Raw genomic sequence first — 20,746 nt, 5'->3', positions numbered from 1 at the left:
CTGCTGCTCTTGTCCTTCTAGATGGTAGTGGTCGTGGATTTGGAAGGTGTTGTCTAAGGCAGTGCTTCTCAAAGTGTGGTACGCGTACCGGTGCCGGTACGCGAGCCATCGTCTGCCGGTACTTGGAGTGTTTCCAGAAAAGAAAGAGACAGTAATCCTGGATTGGCTTGTTTTGCTCACCGGTCCCTGGCACATTGAAAAAAAAAACTGCCGGTACGCCACATCAGATAGTTTGAGATGCACTGGTCTAAGGAACCTTGGTGAGTTACTGCAATGCATCTTGTAGATGGTGCACATGGCTGACACTGTTTGTCGGTGGTGGTGGGTTTGAATGTTTGTGGAAGGGGGAGCAATCAAGCGGGCTGCTTTGTCCTGGATAGTGTTGAGCTTTTTGAGTGTTGTTGGAGCTGCACTCATCCAGGCGAGTGGAGAGTATTCCATTAGACTCCTGACTTGTGCCTTGTAGATGGTGGACAGGCTTTGGGGGAGTCAGGGGGTGAGTTAATCACCGTAGGATTCCTAGCCTTTGACCTGCCCTGGTAGCCACAGTATAAATGTGGGTAGTCCAGTTCAGTTTCTGATCAAAGGTAACCCCCAAGATGTTGATTGTGGGGGACTCAGTCGTGGTAATGCCATTGAATGTCAAGGGGTGATGGTTAGATCCTCTCTTGTAGGAGATGGTCATTGCCTGGTACTTGTGTGGTGCAAATGTAACTTGTCAGCCCAAGGTTGGATATTGTCCAGGTCTTACTGCATTTGGACATGAACTGCTTCATTATCTGAGGAGTCGCGAATGGTGCTAAACGTGCAATCATCCAAAAACATCCCCACTTCTGATCTTATGATGGAAGGGAGGCCATTGATGAAGCAGCTGAAGATGGTTGGGCCTAGGACACTACCCTGAGGAACTCCTGCAGTGATGTCCTGGAGTTGAGATGATTGACCTCCAACCACCACAATCATCTTCCATTGTGCCAGGTATGACTCCATCCAGCGGGGTGTTTTCCCCCTGATTCCCATTGACTCAGCTTAGCCAGGGCTCCTTGATGCCATATCCAGTCAAATGCTGCCTTAATGTCAAGGGCAGTCACTCTCACCTCACCTCTGGCATTCAGCTCTTTGGTCCATGTTTGAACCAAGGATGTAATGAGGTCAGCAGCTGAATGATCCTGGCTGAAGCTCTTATCTCTAGAAAAGAGAAGATTGAGGGGTGATCTGATAGAGGTCTCCAAGATCATGAAAAAGCTTGACAGGATAAATGTGGAGAAGTTGCTTCCACTTGCAAGTGAGACCAGAAATATATTTTTTTATTTGTTCATAGGATGTGGACATTGATGGCAAGACCAGCATTTATTAACCATCTCTAATTGCCCTTAATAAGGGGGTGGTGAGCCATTGTCTTGAACCATATGCTGTAGGTACACCCAAAGTATTGTTAGTTAGATGGGGAGTTTCATAGAATTTCATAGAATTTACAGTGCAGAAGGAGGCCATTCGGCCCATCGAGTCTGCACCGGCTCTTGGAAAGTGCACCCCACCCAAGCCCATACCTCCACCCTATCCCCATAACCCAGTAACCCCACCTAACACTAAGGGCAATTTGGACCCTAAGGGCAATTTAGCATGGCCAATCCAGAGGAAACCCATGCACACAAGGAGAGTACGTGCAGACTCCACACAGAGTGACCCAAGCCGGGATTCGAACCTGGGACCCTGGAGCTGTGAAGCATTTGTGCTAACCACTATGCTACCGTGCAGGATTTCAACCCAGCAATGGTGAAGAATTTATTCCGTACATCTGCTGCCTTTGTTCTCCTCGGTGGTAAAGGTCAAGTGTTTGGAAGGTGATGCCGAAGAAACCTTGATGAATTGAATCTTGTAAATGGTGTACACAGCTGCCATTGTGTGTTGGTGGAGGGAGGGAATGTTTAAGGTGGTGGGTGGATAGGATGCCAATCAAGTGGATTGCTTTCTCCTGGATTTTGTTGAGCTTCGTGAGGATTGTTGGAGTTATTCTCATCCAGGCAAGTGTAGATTATTTCATCCCATTCCTGACTCGTGCGTTCTAAATGATGGCCAGCATTGGGGAGTCAGAGATGAGGCACTCAGCACAAAATTCCCAGCTTCTGATCTTCCCTTTCACAGTATTTATGTGGCTGGTCTAGTTCAGTTTCTGGTCAATGGTAACACTGAGGATGTTGGTATTGGGAAATTCAACGATGATAATGCCATTGAATGTCGTGGAGAGAGGGTTAGATTCTCTTTTGTTGGCTATCCAGAGGTACTTTATTGGCCACATGCATGCAGTCTACTATGCCCTGCACCTTTGGAAAACTGGCAGTACTGCTGGAGCCTCTGGATCTTTCAACCTGACTGGTGTTGTCTTCAGTAAATGAAAGAAGTTCATTGCATGCTGTCATAATATACATACAGATATATGATGGTGCACAGACAGGCAGTGATTGACACACAGGATGACCAGTGAACACACAGAACACAGCAGCCAATCGCCAGACAGGACACAACCACTATAAAGCCAGAGGGCACCAGTTTTCCCGCTCTCTCGGGATCCAGCCCCTGAGACAGTCAGAGCTCGTGAGCAGCAACTAGAACATACACCATGTGGTAGTAAGATAGTCTGGTCAGGTTAGCCTCAGGTCTCCAGTCAAGTCAGCATTGTTAACCCACAGTTAAAGTATGTATGATAGTTAAGAGTTCAATAAAACCGTGTTGCATTTCTTCAAGTGTTGGAAGCCTATCTCTCTCACTACTGCAGTAAACGCAGTCCTCGAAGACCCAGCTTACCCAACTCATCTCATGCTGAATGGGGCTTCAGTCACTACCTAGGTGGGTAGTGGTGGGCAGCCGCTGAAAGACCCCACACAGGTTTTCAGCTGAGGCCTAGATGGTGAAAAAGTGAGGGCCTTTGTTACCTTCAAGATCACAGGCATTTAGTGGCCACCTAGACAATTGGTTGTAATGTTGGCAGCTAGCATGTCACAGATAACTGTGATTTTCTGCCTGGACAGCCGGAATCTTCAGAGGCACCGGTGCCCCGTCATCTGTAAGTATGTCAGCCTTGTCCGGTACACTCTATTGGCCGAATAATGGCTCTTCCAGCCTGCTGCTGCCTCCCCTCCATGGGTCCTTGCGCTGCTGCAGATTGCCCACCTTGTAAGACCAAAGAGTGCACCCGTCCTTGACCACGTCCCCCCATCTTCACACTGGAGAAGGAACCTCCATCTGAATCTATGATTTGCAGTTAGAGACAAAGATGTTCAGCACAACATACTTTAAAATGTTGGTTGTAGCATTTCCGGATAGATCCCTTCCCTCAAGAGTAGCCTTAATGATGTTAAATTAATGAAAAGCTAAATTACCACGGACAGAAAGGTCTCCCAACATCTGTTTTGGTGAAATCCCACTTGTAGTCTTGATACCCCTTTTGCAACACTATTCGGCAAAAAATGTAACTATGACCCAATGTGTTTCCCATACACCCTTTGAATTATGGCATGGGCAACCTGGAAATTCTGGTTAATTACCTTGGTAGCAAGCTTAAACACTTATTAATTAATTTTTAAAATGTCAGTCTGGCAGCCAATTTTGGCGCCTGCCTGACTTCCATATTAGGGCAGACAACCGATGTCATCATGCCAGACGTTACACATGTGCAGGACAGCAGTAGTCCCGATTCCCAAAGGTGAAATTTACCCCCCAGGTCTTACTGTATGCAGGCATGAACTTTTCTATTACTCAAGGAGCTGTGACTGGCACTGAACACTGTGCAAGCATCACCCAACATTACAATTCTGCCCCTGTGATGGAGGGAAGATCATTGATGAAGTAGCTGAAGATGATTGAGCCTTGGACACATTGTGGTACAATGGCCCTTAAATATAAACCAATCACTAATAAATCCAACAGGGAATTCAGGAGAAACTTCTTTATCCAGAGAATGGCTAGAATGTGGAATAGCAAAGCATGAGAAATAACCAGACATATTTAAGAGGAAGCTGGGTAAAAACATGAGGGAAATAGAAGAATATGTTGTTGGAGTTAGATGAAGGAGGATGAGAGGAGGCCCATGTGGATCATAAACAATTGCATGGATCTATTGAGTTCACTGACCTGTCTCAATGTTGTAAATACCTTCAAGTCTTTCTTTCATTTTATCACGCCCACTGCATCATTCAGTTCTCTTGTATTTACTCAACTTATTAATTTGTTTTGCAAGGCAATTTAATATGCACCATTGCACCTTCAACACACTATAAAGGAATCAAATTCAAAGCTTTCTTTTTACCTTCTTCAGGAAGTGTTTCAGTCTGTATTTTCTCTTCAGGCTCACGGTTAGCTAGGTTTTCACTGTTACTCCGACGGAGGTAGCTGAAAGCTCGATTCAGCTTTTTAAAGGATCTGCTTCTCATAGGTGTGCGATCTAAAGGTCGGTCTATGAGAAAATGGAGATTTGTGACATTATAAAATTAATCATATCATAGAATATACTGTCTAATATCAAAAAAGATGATCTGTCAATCTTATGATTTTTGTATCAACTGCAAATTAAATATTACATGCTTAAGACATGGGCACTGTGTTTTAATGTAGTTAATTGACCAGGAAACAGTTTTAAAGTAGAAGCTATGTGATATATTGGAAATTATGTTGTTTCTTTCCATCTCTGCATTTCATTCCTTCCTCTGCTAATGGCTTTGCCTCATGTTTGGGGTATAATTTAACAGGTGCAAGTGACCCTGGCATCTTGTCTAATTGACTATTATTCATGTGTGAACTGTTCAACTGTGTGAGTTCTCAACAGTTCAGGGCAAACCGGACACGGGCTTTCTTAGCCTGGAGGCTGAGGTCAATCATTACATTCCTGCCAATGTCTAGCCTGAGATTCATTAACAGACCCCTATCCTTTATCAACCAAGTTAACCTCAATACATAGAAAAAAGTGATGGTCGGATTGTGGAACAAGAGGTTTGGAATAATATAATCAGAATCACAAAAGTAGGTTGGAACCTCAAACATAATTCATGTCATTTTTGATATTGTTCCTATTGCCTACATTTCTGATTAGAAATGTATCAGCTTCCATTGCCAGGCACATCAAATCACATGCATTGCAGAATAAAAAGAAACCTATTTAAATATATATCCACTTTATTATTAATGCAGTTACATATTTTTAAAACGGTTTGTGGTTTGTCCCCTCTTTTTAATCTTAAATGTTAGAATGCTGTGAATCTGGAGGTTGTACCATTCTTGCCAATGAGTTCAGTATTTTACATATTAAAATGATACAATGGAAATATACTGAAAGGTGACATGTTCTGTACTAAACAATGGTGCACTGTTTTATACAGTGTGCTGTGTACTCGTGTCAATTTCCATAATAGGTAGGTAACAAAGCATGGATTGGCTAGCTGCTGATTTAACCTATAGCCTGCTATTTCTAGATTTCTGTTGTGTATGCTGAATATTTAGCAGCACAAAGATCTAAACTCTGGGTACTTTACTTCTTGAAACTAGAAATAGGCATTGAACAGGATGATGCCATGGTTTAAGTCACTAATTGATGAGGGGTTCATGTTACTTGGGATGTCAAAAATGGCTTGTAGAGAAAGGTTGGCCACAATTTATTGAGTACAATTGGAATTAGTAAGAATCATTTTATATTATTCATGGAATGTATGCATTGCAGGCAAGACCAACATTTATTGCCCATCCCTAGTTGCCCTTCAGAAGGTGGTGGAGAGCTGCCTTCTTGAGCCGCTGCAGTCCATGTGGTGTTGGGTGATCCACAATGCTGTTAGCGAGGGAGTTCCAGGATTTTGACCCAGCGGCAGTGAAGGAATGGTGATATATTTCCAAGTTAGGGTGGTGAGTGACTCGGAGGGGACCTTCCAGGTGGTGGTGTTCCCATGTGTCTGCAGTCCTTGTCCTTCAGGATGGTAGAGGTCGCGGGTTTGGAAAGTGATGTTGGTGAGTTGCTGCAGTGCACCTTGTATTTTAGTACGCACTGCTGCCAATGTGCTTCGGTGGTGGAGGGATTGAATGTTTAAGTCAGTATATGGGGTGCTGATCAAGCAGGCTGTTTTGACCTGGATGTTATCAAGTTTCTTGAGTGTTGTTGGAGCCATAATAATCCAAGCAAGTGGCGAGTATTCCATCATACCTCTGACTTGTGTCTTGTAATGGTGGACAGGCTTTGAGGAGTCAAGGGATGAGGTACCTGCTGCAGAATACACAGTCTCTAACCTGCTCTTGTAGCCACAGTATTTATATGGCTAGTCCAATTCAGTTTCTGGTCATGGTAACTCCCAGGATCTTGATAAAGGGAGATTTGTTGAATGTCTTGGGGAGATGGTTAGATTCTCTCCTGGTGAAGGTACTTGTGTGGCATGAATGTCACTTCCATTTATCAGCCCAAGCCTGAATGTTGTCCATATCTTGCTACATATGGACATGGACTGCTTCAGTGTCTAAGGAGTTGAGAATGGTGCTGAAAATTGCAGTCATCCCCACTTCGGACCTTATGATGGAAGGAAGGTCTTTGATCAAGCAGCTGAAGATGGTTCAAAGAATCATAGATTTCCTACAGTGCAGAAGGAGGCCACTCAGGCCATCACGTCTGTACCGGCCCTCTGAAAGAGCATCCCTACCTAGGCCCACTCCCCCACCCTATCCTGTAGCCCCATAACCCCCACCTAACTCGCACATATTTGGACACTAAGGGGCAATTTAGCATAGCCAATCCACCTAACCTGCACATCTATGGACTGTGGGAGGAAACCAGAGCATCCAGAGAAAACCCATGCAAACACGGGGAGAAAGTGCAAGCTCCACACAGATGGTCACCCAAGGCCTACATTACTAGCCTGAGGAACTACTGCAATGAAGTCTTGGGCTGAGATGATTTTGCTCCAACACCCACAACCATCTTCCTTTGTGCCAGGCATTAGGAGGGTTTTCCCCTTCATTCTGACTGATTCCAATTTTGAATCCACATTCCGGCGTGAAGCCACACTCAGTCAAATAGTGCCTTGATGTCAAGGGCAATAACTTTCAACTTACCTCTTGAGTTCAGCTCTTTTGTCCATGTTTGGACTAAGGCTGTAATGAGGTCTGGAGCTGAATGGCCCTGGTGGATTCAAAACTGAGGATAATTCTGCAGGTTAATGCTGAGTAAGTGCTGAGATAGCACTATCGATAACTCCTTCCATCACTTTACTGATGATCGAGAATGGGCTGATGGAGCAGTATTTGGTCAGCTTGGATTTGTCCTGCTTTTGTGTACAGGTCACACCTGGGCAATTGTCACATTTCTGGGTAGATGCTTATGTTGTAGCTGTACTGGAACAGCTTGGCCAGGGGTGCAGCAAGTTCTGGAGCACACGTCTTCAGTACTATCGCTGGGATGCTGTCAGGGCCTTTGCAGTATTGAATGCTTCAGCCGTTTCTTGATATCACATGGAGTGAATCGACTTGACTGAAGACTGGCATCTATGATGCTAGAGACATCAGGAGGAGATGGGGATGGTTCATCCTCTTGGCGCTTCTGGCTGAAGATGTTTGCAACTGCTTCAGCCAGAGGAATCTCAAGTAGACATGCTAACTGTTGTAATGAAATATATTCTAGAAAGGGAGAGGCACAAAATATATCATTTGTTTTATTTCACTTGGGGAAATTATCCCAATTTTGAAATGAGGCCAACCAGCTAGCCGGCACACTAGCACAGTGGTTAGCACAGTTGATTCACAGCGCCAGTGTCCCAGGTTTGATTCCCGCTTGGGTCACTGTCTGTGCGGAGTCTGCATGTTCTCCCTGTGTCTGCGTGGGTTTCCTCCGGGTGCTCCGGTTTCCTCCCACAAGTCCTGAAAGACGTGCTGTTAGGTAATTTGGACATTCTGAATTCTCCCTCCGTGTACCCGAACAGGCGCCGGAATGTGGCGACTAGGGGCTTTTCACAATAAATTCATTGCAGTGTTAATTAAAGCCTACTTGTGACAATAAAGATTATTATTATTACTAGATTACCCCCAATGATCAATGCCTATCTTGTTCCCTCTTAAAGGCAAAACTCTTTGCAGGTCAGACAGACATTTTTAATAGTTCACATCCAAAATTCTTTCAATTCAAATTTATTTTTGTTCACCTTTGAAAATCCCTAGAAACTAGCACAGTTTTCAAATTGCATACAGTTTGTACGTATACTTACGTTTCTTTATACTATTTTTGTTCTGGATGCTGGAATTGTTTTCTGACTGGCTGTCCTCTGTACTTGACACAGAATCTGGGTTTGTCAGACCCGAGTCATCCGTCTTCAAGGCCACAGCTGCAGATGCTGACAGTTGAGCCGGAAGTAGAGGTTTGGCCAAGTCATTTTTTTCCTCAGCCCTCCTTGGATCAAAATCTGCATCATTTGTTGAAGAATCCTCTCGCGAATTTCGCTTTCGTTCTCCCAAAAGTCCACATTGGATTGCTCCTTTACACCTAAAACAAGATTTTGATTTTCACAAAACGTGGAAAAGCATATTGCAAACCTGTCATATTTGTGAAACAATTTAATCAAAATTAGCATTTGGATCGCTACTGCTTTCAGTTGTTAGTCAGCTGACGCATTGAATCCTTTTTTCAAATGAATTACCGGGATGAGGGATCACTGTCGAGGCCAGTATTCATTGCCCATCCTGGTATGCTTTCATTCAGATGTGCATCTCTTCAAATCTCACAGAATATAACATTATTTAGCAAGTGATTCAGGACAATATACAAGCTGATAAAGTAGTGCAGTTGATGCGTTTAATAATGTTATGCTGCAGAGCTAAATCATATAACCTACCAATGGAGGGAACATGAGACTACTTAAGTAATTAGCCGTATTCCACAAAGGACCACAGGCGTCTCTCTCAATTAGAGAAAGGCAGTTAGTTTTATATATAGCTTTAGGGGCACCACTCTGCAAGCATGAGGCAAGGAGAAGATACATGCCTCCATGAACTATCACTGCCAGTATGGGGATTTAACCCGTGCCATTTGCATCATTCTGCAACACGCACTAAGTAGAAAGGTACATCAGTGAATTGATCCGCAAAGTATTTTTAAAAAAAAATTTTTATTCTCCTTTTTCACATTTTCCCCCAAATTTACACCTACCAACAGTAAACAATAATCAGTAACAAATATGTCAATCCCCATATCAATAACAATGATCCCATCCTCCCACCAAACCCCAAACATTAGCCCGCATGTTCACATAAACAAATGACATAAAGGAATTAGGGATCACCCATAGTCGCCATTAACACACACAGCCCCGATCCACAAAGTATTTGATGTGAAATTGGTTTCTTCAGTACCAATGCAATACTATCAATCTATTTAATCTGACCTATCGTGTATGTATCTCAAAGGGCTGATCCAGCTGGAAATGTTACACAGTTCTCATTTTACACCCAAGTGTCACCTGAATTTAAGAAGCCTGGTATCACAAGGAATACAAAGGAGTGCAGGTTAGCCCCTCCGTATCACGGATGTGCAGGTTAGGTTACGGGAATAGGGTGGGGTGGACTGGGGCACGGATCTGGAGAGAGTGCTCTTTTGGAAGATCGGTGAAAACTCAATGGGCCAAATGGCCTCCTTCTGCACTGTAGGGATCCTATGATCGTGAACACAATTGTTGATGGAGATGAGGGGGTGGAACCGAAGTGAGGTGGGGAACAATGTGCTGTAGAAATCTGTAACTATTTTGCCATTCTAGTGTGGGCATTAATGGGCCGGCTGCTCTGTGGAATGGCAGTCACAGTCCGATTGCTACTTCACTCCTATTTCTCTACCTCAGTCTGCAGCTGCACGTTTCCCTCCTTGGCTTCTGGAGGGTAGTTGCTCCTGGAGTGTACGTTCATCAGCGGAAATAAAACCATGTCCCTCTTTTTACAGAACTAGCTGCCATACTCTGGTAGGTTTAAATATCCCAGGCACTTAGACAAGAGAGAGGTTAAGTGTATAAGGGAAGTGTATAATGTTCTGTGTCGTTGAACTGCGGGGCCGCACGTCTTGTTACCATCTTGTTGGCTGGGATGGTGTATGCGGGGAGTGAAGTGTGTATATGGGGCAGCAGCTTGTCAGCCTCCTGAGTGTCAATCACGGACCCGACAAATCCGACACCGTTTTTTATTGGAATTGATTGTGTTCCACATGGCGCCCATGAACGGTCGCTGAATCGGTCCTGGTGGAGTGTCAGTTTTGATGTTGTAGAAGTCTCTGGCATCAACACTTAGTCTCAGGAACGAAGAATCCGGCTTCTGAGGTCTCTGACTTTAAATTGGAGTCCCGGTGCTTTCAGATACAGAGTAATTACCCAACAGAAACTTCCCAGGCAATTCCCGTGCAGCTCCTGTATGGAGATTTCTTAGAGGCCCCCAGCATATTTTAGAAGTAACTCTGGCATATGACCCTCCGGAGAAGGGAAGATCTGGGCCATTATTTCTTAACATTGGTTGCAGGGACTCATGTCTGTTTTTTTTGGTATTTCAGTGAAATGTGTCATACACCACAGCTGTCACAATAACTTGAAAATGATGCTAATGTTTTTTGTTGGTAGCAAAGCATAAAACTGTCTTAATTCACCCTCCAGGCAATGAGATCAATTTACTTATGTTCATAATTAATTGTGTGATGTTAGCATCTAGGTGAAAAGGCTGACTATCATGACACAAAACAAATTTCGGAGAAGCCCATAGAAGATCAATGGTACGTGTTCAAATGAAGTAGAGACCACCCTGATCGAGCCTTCAATGAACTAAATAGAACTAAATAGAACAATAACTATCTATGACAATGTAAGTCTGAAGTAAGAAGTAATGGGATTTGATTATTGTACTGGATATGTCCATTTGCCATTAGATGATAGTCAAGCTTTATTCATATCATGACGCATTCAAACACACTCGTACAATCTTGACAAATGTTTATTGGACTACTGAAGTTTATAGGATTAAAATCTGACTAGACTTTTATTGCATACCGTACACTTGCTGATAAACTACTGAGGAACAAAAACATGCAGTAGTAATGAGTCATAAATTGCCAGACAATTTCAGATTCAAAAGCATGAGAAACTTTAAAAAACTAAATTAACATTTTAATCTGATGTTGAAATATTCTGTACAGCAAAACAGGAAAATACAAAGTACACAGGGACAGCAAGTCTCATTAAATATCTTCATTTTTCTCAAACTCTGCTTGAATAGCTTCTCTTGCTGTCACCATCTCTCCTGCTGATTATGTGGGGATTTTTTTAATGGTTTTTTTCTACTGTTACTTTTTTCTTACTAACAACTCCTGCTTTCAGCTGTTTCTACGCTGTCTTTGCTCGTTCTTTCTATTTTGCTTTTCACACTTCATCAATTATTTTGCACGAGCTGAGGTTCAATTTCCACGCATATGTATTAAGAAACAACAAGGGTGGAATTTTACCATAATTTGTCAAATTTGTCAGAGTGTCAGCTTCAGACTGCAGCAGGCTGGCACTGCCAGTTTGGACTTGACAGTGCCACTCTTGGTGGGCCCTCTTCCTTCAGGGAATGTTTACCTTGGCACCCCCAGCAGGATCCCTTCAACTTCTTCCTGTCCTCTCAGAGCTGTTGTGAACATGTGACGTCACACTGATGAGGTTTCAATACTCTGCTGGGGGGATTATCTGGCGGGGAAGGCCCTTCAATAGCATTAAGATTAATTTAGATGTATTTAAATTAGTTTCCCGCCCTTTCTGGGCAGAAAATGTGTTCCTTCACTGGTGAAGGGCGGGAAAATCAAGAAATGTGGACTGGTAGTCTCCATTTGGGAGTTTAAGTGATCCTGTCAGTGGAGACTTGGGATTGGTGTCTGCTGGCATTGGGAGTGGGGCCCAGGTGCAAGTCTCTCTCCTTTACCATTCATATATATGCATGCAGGAAATCTTGCCGGATTCCATCGGAATTCCAGTATCATGCCCCAATTTTGAGCAGGCGGCCTGACCCCAAGGTCCGGCAGCAGGACCTCCTCCCCCATACAATGCTATTTCTGTCACCCTATCGCTGACAAAGAAGGGAACCTTTCCCCCTCATCTGCAGCATATATGCACAAGACCCCACAAGACCGAGCACCCCGGCCCCCCATCAGTCACCCCCATCAGACACCCCCCCTATCAGAGACCCGCATATCAGACCTTCCCCATTAAAGACCTCCATCAGAACCCCCATCAGGCACCCCTGCCTGAAATCTGAAGAACTGTCCTGGCAGTATAGCGATAAGATTACGGCATTTTCACTTACCCTTTCCTAACATCTGCTGCCTCAGACAAAAGTCTTCAAAGCAGCAGCTGTTATAAGTGTCTGAAGCTTCTTTGAAAGCCAAGTACACCTCAAAGGGCTTCAAATCCCCTGACAGCCTTTGAAATACAAATCTTCCATTCAATTTCACACAGCAATACATTTCACTAGCCAATCATTGACAGTTTTATTGATCCAGGCACAGGCGCTAGGTGGATTGTTTATTTATCTTTACCTTCACACTTGAATACATCTCGATTACCATGTTTTTGATGCTAAAACAGGTTTATAAACACTCTTGCTATGATTGACAGCTCCTCACCGTGTCGAAAGTAGCTGAATGGTTTCACTTCCTCTTTATCACAACAGAAACCATTTAGCTGCTCTATGAAATTGAATGGCAAATTTGCATTTAAAAGACTGATAGATGGGGGGGCTGACTGATGGGAGTGTTAGATGGAGGCATCAGATTGGGGCCTTTGATGGGGGGGTGGGGGGGACAAAACCCCCAGGACACTTGGGGACCCCTCTCGGCAGCCTGGCAGCAGCAGAGAGGCATTGTATCAGTGCCCTGACCATCTTGACCTCCCGCCCCTCCGCCCCCAGACTCCAGCAGGGCAGAGCTGCGTTTGGCCAACCTTGCATCAAAGCCGGCCTGGAGGATTTCCCTATGAGGGGGTGGAGCATCATGGTGGGGTGGGGATGGCAAGGGGGGAGCCTTGAGCTTCAAGTCCGTTAATTGAATGCATATGCGTGCTTTACTTTGATTTATATGCTCCCGCTGGCGCAGGACAGGTATCGTGCTGCATCCACTCGTGAGGCAGTGGAGCATAGCAATGGGTCTGGAGCCTGGCGTTGATCCCATTTTTGGGACGGCCCACTATTCCCTGCCCGATTGGGAATCCAGATCACGGCATCAAGCAATGGAGAATGCACCCCACTATCTCACCGGTGAAGATCGGGGGCTGGATTATCCGATCCCTGACGCTGAAATCTAGGAATACACCACACGCCATGTCCACGGCCTCAGGCCATTTCCTGAGGCCCGCCCCGTGATGCTCCGTCCCCGACCGGCCGAGTTCCCGATGGTGTGGTACATGTGTGGTCTCACCCGTCGGGAACTCAGTCCAGTGCTGCCACAGTCGGGGGAGGGCCAATCCGCGGGCAGGGGGGCATTATTGGGGCTGGTGGCACCAGAGGGAGGGTGCTCTGGGCGTGCGAGGTGGCCGAAGTGGGGGCTATTTTAGCGGGCCCCGTCTGCAGGCTGCGTCCGCCATGAAGCGCAGCGTGGCTGCTACAGGCTGCCGCCGTGCGCATGCGCGACCATGGACCCTGCAATACTCCTGGCCGTATCGACAGCTAGAGCTGGGAGCTCTACGCTGCCTGGCTACTAGAAACCCCCCCCCCCCCCTCCAACCCGCCGGGAGCAGGGATTCGGTGGCCATTTTGCGCCAGTTTTCTTGGCGTTAAACACCACCGTTTTTATGTTGGCGTGGGGACTTAGGGTGCGACTCTCCGCATCCCACGCCGGGTGGGAGAATCGCGGGAGGGCCGGGTGAATCATGCCACGCCGCCCTGGCACCCTCCGCGATTCTCCCACCCCCGCCCAAAATGGCATGTCGCGTTTTTCGACAGGCCCCTCAGAGAATCGCCGCTCTCCGTTTCTCACGGCGACCACCGATTCTCCGGCCCGTATGGGCCGAGCAGCCAGCCTTGCCTGACCGGTTCACGCCGGCGCCAACCACACCTGGTCGCTGCCGGCATGAACAGTGCGCGACTTCTGTGTGTGGGGCCTGTGGGGGGCGGACGGAGGATCGAGCACCACGGGCATACTCAGGAGATGTCTGGCCCGCAATCGGTGCCCACCGATCGTCGGGCCGGCGTCTCTAAAAGACGCACTCTTTTCCCTCCGCCACCCGCAAGATCAAGTCGCCATGTCTTGCGGGACAGCGGAGGGGAAGACAGCAACCGCGCATGCGCGGGTTGACGCTGGCCAACCTGCGCGGCTGACGTCACTTAGGCGCCCCGGCTTCGTCATTCCCGGCGTGCCGCTTTGACGCAAGCGTCAAGGTCCGGCGCCCGAGATTCACGCGCCGCCACTACTAGCCCCCTGGTGGTGGGGAGAATAGGGGGCGAGGAGCGGCCTCTGACGCCGGAGTTACTCCGGCGTCGGCTGTTTGTCTCCCGATGGGAGAATTCTGCCCTTAGTCTCCCAAACGGAAAACGTGTTCCCTGACTCTCGTGATATTTTGCGCACACGTTGCCGTTCTCATTGACGGCTACCGTGGGCACAAAACCACACCACAAGTGCGGAATTCTTTGGCCCTGTCAGGGTGGGGGCAGGGCTGGGAAATGCAGCAAACAATTCAATGATCTATTGACTTTGGCAGGAGAGGAAAACTCCACTGGCAGGAGGGGATATAAAATTTGGCTCCAAGGCATTGTGCATCGTTTATCAATCAGCCTATTCAACCCTCTTAACTGGTTCTTCTTTAGAGAGTGCTCTGAAGAGATCCCAGCAGAGAGGAAAATGACAATGGTACAATAAGAACAAATACTACAACAATTAATGTTCATCAAGATTGCAACAACTGTTTCATTGTATCCTCTGTATTTCCTTGAAGTGTCTTTCATTTCTGTGCAGTGGGATTTATTTTAGAACTTAAATGTTAGGAAATGTTCCACAGATGTAATACACTGCTATTGTTCAGGGTGTGGAACCTTCTGCCTGTTTTCTCCAGTGATTTCACATGTCCTTATAGATGAGTCAGGGATCTCGCAAAATACTAAAATTCCTGTGAGAATGGTCAATGATACCAATGAAGTGTGAAGTATAGAATTATAAAATTTACAGTACAGAAGGAGGCCATTCAGCCCATCGAGTTCACACTAGCCCTTGGAAAGAATACCCTACATAAGCCCAGGCTTCCACCCTATCCCTGTAACTCAGTAACCCCACCTAACCTTTTGGACACTAAGGGGCAATTTAGCATGGCCAATCCACCTAACCTACTTTGGACTGTGGGAGGAAACTGGAACACCTGGAGGAAACCCACACTGTTGCTCGTTATGCTTTTCCTTAATTGGCTCTGTTTTAATAACCTTTGCTCTAGAGTCGCCAGGTATCTTTCTGATACCACCACGAGGTTCAAAGCCAAGTACTGATCAATAACTCAATACACCAGTTAGTAAGTTTGAAATTAATACACATTTATTATACACACAGTCAATCACTACTCATGCATAAACTCTACTTACTAAACTATCACTACTACTAAAAGCCTATACTTAGCTTCAAGTGGCCCACGAGGTCAGAGGAACAATGGCATTTGTCCGCTTCTGATTCTGTCGGCTTCGAGCTGGTACGGAATAGGAGCGCCTATCTCGTAGCATGCGTTGATCTGAGACTTACTTGGTTGATGCAGCTGCTAGGCAGGTCTCTCCTCGCTGAGAGCCAAGGCCAAGAAGAACAAACTGAGCTTGGGGACGCTATCTTATAGGCCCCAGCGGATTTGCGCCCTTTTGGGCGGACCCTGGACTTGGTCCCAATTAATTGGACCATGTCTCAATCGTTCTTATCGATTTTCTCCAATACCGGAGTTGTTTCCTGATCGTTGGGCAGGTCCTAGGTGGTCGTTGGCCTGCCTTTGCTTTAGCTCCCACTGGCGCCGGGGTGTCTGTCTTGGTCTCGATTGTTTCAATGTCTCTTTTTTGTCCCTGGAGATAGTTCATTAATATGTTAATGGCTATTGGTTTCGGTTCTGTCTGGGTTCTGCAAATCTTAATACACAGGAAACCTTGCACCTGCTTGTGTTCTCTGGTGTTGTCTGTTTTACCCTGCACTCCTTGCGAGCGTCCATTTTGAATCGGGACGTGGCCACCCCAGGTGGCTACAACACAGACATGGGAAAAAGTGCCAACTCCATACAGTCACCCGAGGTCGGAATTGAACCTGGGACCCTAGAGTTGTAAGACAGCAGTGCTAACCACTGTGGCACCGTGCCACTCAAGTGATACATTTTGGTGGGAAGAATGAGGCAAGGCAGTATGACTCAAATGATACAATATACAATGTACATCATATACAGTGTATTGTATAAATGGTGCAATTTAAAATAGTGTGGAGCAGATAAACCTGGGGTGTATGTGCTCAAGTCTTTGAAGGTGGCATGCCGACTTGAGAGGCTGTTAAAAAAAAATGAGATTGTGGGATTTATTAAAAGAGGCTTAGAATACAAAACCAAGAATATTCTGCTAAATCTTTATGAAATGAAATGAAAATCGCTTATTGTCACAAGTAGGCTTCAAATGAAGTTACTGTGAAAAGCCCCTCGTCGCCACATTCCGGCGCCTGTTCGGGGAGGCTGGTACAGGAATTGAACCATAGTAATCTTGCAGAATGGGTGTGTAAATGATAATGATAAACGTTTTTGCAGTCCCTAATCATTGGGTTAAATTTGAAATTTAGCCTTGTAGTCTGCTTGCTCGAGACTGCAACAGCACTAAAGTTGCACTTGCATACTATCACTCCTCTCTTGTGCTGTCAGTGGTAACACCTGCACATAATAATCATCTGTTGCCGGTTTAGCATTTTGCCAATTCCTCATCTTAGCTTGTAGCTGGGCAAGTGGCCAGAAGCTACTGCAGGTCATAATGACTATCAGTACAGGCCCTTTCCAATTGGCACAAGTCATCGTTGATAATTTGTTGGTACTATTTGCATTAGCTCAGTAATACTGATCACACAGCCAAAATTCTCCAGCTTCTCCCAAATATCGAAAAATGGTCAAATCACATGAACTAAAATACATTTATACACAGTTCTACTTGTACACACTTGGCAGCCACATTAGAGGCAAAGTAACATCTAGAGCAAGCGTGTGGCGATTAACATTGCTGCAAGACCATTAACGTAGCAATGGTGTCGACAAGAAACACTAATTTTACGTACAAAGTGTTACAATCTGGTTCAGGACCAATAACATTTTGTTTAAAGGACTCACGTTTGAAATCCCTGTAACCCACCAGGATAATAAAGATTCCATTGTTTTAAACAAACAAAATAAACTTTACCAGATAAGGTCAGAAAAATATAACAATCCACAACATTTAGAATTAACATGAGGTTAAAATGAATTTATGGGCAAACTGTGATGGAACACTACACACTGAACATTAAATGGAAGATGAGACCAAGATGGATCATACAGATCTCTCAGCAACTCATCCAAATATCAGTGATCATTTTGAGTCACAAACTATCTCCCTCATGAGGCGTTTCAACTCTTCATTTTTGAAGATCTATCCTCTGAATTCCCCCAAAACCTGCTCCAACTCAAACTGTCTCAAGGCCTGTTCACCTCCCGATGCTTCAACAACTTCTCCTGTGACTGTGTTCTATGAGATTCAGAAAGCTGCATTTGCACCTCTTTTTTAACGTATTTTATTCGAAACATATTTTAAAAAAGTTACAAACATAAACAACCCGGGAAACAGGCTTCCCAACACTTAACTATACGGTTTGTATAAATGTTTCACTCCCCCTCCCCCCCTCCCCAAACGCAGTCACGAACATCCCCCACCTTGTCTCAAACCCCTCTGCTGAACCCCTTAAGCTCATACTTTATTTGTCCAGCCGCAGGAAATCATACAGGTCACCCACCAGGCCACTACCCTCGGTGGCCCTGCTGACCGCCACTCCAGTAAGATTCGTCGCCGGGCAATCAGAGAGGCGAAGGCCATGACATCGGCCTTCCCCCTCTACTGCATTTGCACCTCTAATTACCAGCATAATCACAACTCTTTTGAAAACTTCACTAAACTGGCACTGCCCCTAGGTTTTTTCAAACTCCGGTTTCCTGGCTGCATTCAGCTCTAAATGGCTCCCAGACCATCTGAGCTCGAACCCTCTACAGCACAGAAACAGCTTCTTTCATCAGCATTTATTGCCCATCTCTAATTGCCCTTGAGAACATGGCGGTGAGCCGCTTCTCGAACCATCCATGTGGTGTAGGTACACCCAGAGTGATGTTAGGGACGGAGCTCCAAGAATTTGATCCAGCTGCTGTGAAGGAATGGAGGAAATAGGGTGGGACTCTCTGTTCCCCTGCCTCGAAGATCGGGAATCCCGATTGGGCGGAGAATCCAGCGGCAGGAAAAAAAAAATCAGAATTTGGGCTGGTGGCAAACCGGTCAGGAGTCTCCGTGTTCACCCCGCTAGCCATAGCGGATTTCCCGATGGCCCAGTTGGGCTTCTTGCCCTGACTCGGTGGGATCATGCATATAGCGCATTAGAGCTATTTTGCATCGCATTGGTGGGCAGTATGCAAAATTCACAAGCCAGTTGAATGCTCCGCTCCCCAGCACCCAAGAATACCCCTGAGGAGCATGGACCTGACGGCTTGCATTCCGAGGGGTGGCACGGTGATAAATACCGTCCCAACAATTGCAGCCAGTGTGCCAAGGGGGATCCTTCCTGGGAGGTGGGGGTCAAGGGGGGCTTTGTGCTGGGTTGGAGGGGTTCAGATTGGGGATCTTCCTTGGGATGGGGCTCCTTTGGCTGCTCTCCATATCTGCAGCTATTAAACCTATTAAACAGTTAGTCGGTATATAAAAGCTAACGTTTTCCCATAATAAAGTTAAAAAGTACCCCTATACCATTTAGACTGTCACTCATTATCTCATAAATAGGCATCCCTAATAATAAAGTGAAAGTGTTCTTATCTGCACCCATAAACACTTTACACATAAGTCAGTACGTAAGAAATAAAGTTTTCTCCTAATAAAGTGAAAGTGATCATGTTAATGTTCAGGCAGCGTGGAATCGATACACCATGTGCATCAGAAGGAACATGCACGAGCTGATATCGCACCGTGATCCCTGCCCCTGTTTCTATACGTTTATTAATTATTAGCCCCCAGAATATTCTCACTGCACCAATACATTCTTTCTATCCTAGTCAAATAAAAGAGAGGAAGCATGAGGTGTAAAAAGCCAAAATCCATCTAATATTAAAGCAAAAAAAACAATGGATACTGGAAATCTGAAATAAAAACAGAGCGTGCTCGGAAAACTCAGCAGTATCTGTGGGAAGGGAAACCAAGGGTGGGCTTTTCCACCCCACCCCCATGGCGTGTTTTGCGGCGGCGGACGCAGCCTGCTATTGGCGGGAGGCACAATCTTCCTGTCCCGCTACTGTCAACGGGGTTTCCCGTTGTTTGCAGCCACTGCTGTGAGGGAAAATCCCGGCCCGAGTTAACATTTTAAATCCAACACGACTCTGCTTTGGAACCATCTAGTTTTCTTAGAGAATAGTAATCATTAATAAATGGAAGAAATAGGGATGGATATAAAGAGAAGGGACAGAAATAACAACAGAGCGAGTGGAAACACCCAGTTGGCCTCACTGTGACTTGGCTGTATTCCAGCTTCACTTCTTTCTCTCGACCTGCCTTATTACCCTACTTTAAAAAAAATGTCCTAAACTGATTTCTGTTATTGCAGTTATTAAGAAAATTTGCAGTGTGCAGTCCAAAATAATAAACTGGTTGCTATCCCAACTCTTGTTAATTTAAACACCAGTGCCCACAAATTATTTATAGCACAGCAGCTGAATAAGCTGGCCAGTGTTCATGTTGTACTATGTCTGTTGCAGTGATTTTATTGGCCTTGAACAGTAATCTTATATACTTAAATAATACAGAATGCAATTTACAGTTACAAAAGAGTTTTGTGCACATTTCAACCTTTTTCTCTCTCCTGATAATCACATTTTGTGTGCCGAGTTCTACAACATATTTCTACAACTAATTGTGATATGGACACCAAACAATGGTTCTGAGTCAATTCTACGAGGAGTGGATTGGCAGGATGAACAAAACTTTCATATAGTTCTAGTGGAGTAGTCAACCTTAACGCCGAAGTGCACAGCACCCTTTAAGTATGGTTGTCACAAATGTTAAAGGTCCTGCCCCATGGGGCAGTCACATTATTAAAAACAGAGGGTTTCTCATCAATGGCTGTGAAACCTTCGGTCTTCTACCCTCTGTTTCCCCTCCCTCAGGCTATATCAAATTTCCCTTTATTAACTTGAAAAATAATGGAACAATCGTGTTATTATAAGTGGTATCACACAATCTGCATAAAGGTTTGACTCTGAGATTCATAGTGTTTCTGTATTCCAAACACCTGACCCATTTATCCAGCTTAAAAGAGGAAATAACACTCAAGGTATTTCACTTCCACCCCAGCCCCTAACCCCAACTGATCTCCTGACCTCATGATCATTTCTATATTGTAGATGGGTCCCGAGTCTCTGCAGAAGTATTTCACCAGACTGAATTGAGAGAATTCCTGCCTGCAGCAAGTCTCAGAATCTGTCAAAGTGTAAGGCTGCCAACACGACATCCTGTGCAAAGTATCCCT

The 20,746-nt window shown here is 45.3% G+C and overlaps 1 protein-coding gene across 4 annotated transcripts in view; it reads right to left on the bottom strand.

Annotated features, from left to right (window-relative positions):
* The window catches only part of lnx1 (ligand of numb-protein X 1), a 290,347-nt gene that overhangs the window by 100,679 nt on the left and 168,922 nt on the right, over positions 1-20,746 (bottom strand). For all 4 annotated transcript variants that reach the window (XM_038791172.1, XM_038791171.1, XM_038791173.1 and 1 more), the window contains 2 exons: positions 8,229-8,503; positions 4,307-4,453 (listed from right to left, as the gene is read on the bottom strand). In XM_038791172.1, coding sequence (XP_038647100.1) covers positions 4,307-4,453; positions 8,229-8,503 — 422 coding nt within the window. The remainder of the gene's footprint in view (positions 1-4,306; positions 4,454-8,228; positions 8,504-20,746) is intronic.

The sequence above is a fragment of the Scyliorhinus canicula genome, chromosome 3 (genome assembly GCF_902713615.1).
Source record: "Scyliorhinus canicula chromosome 3, sScyCan1.1, whole genome shotgun sequence".
Lineage (NCBI taxonomy): Eukaryota > Metazoa > Chordata > Chondrichthyes > Carcharhiniformes > Scyliorhinidae > Scyliorhinus > Scyliorhinus canicula.
Note: the sequence above shows the minus strand (reverse complement) of the source record. Positions and strands in the feature narration are given on the sequence as shown.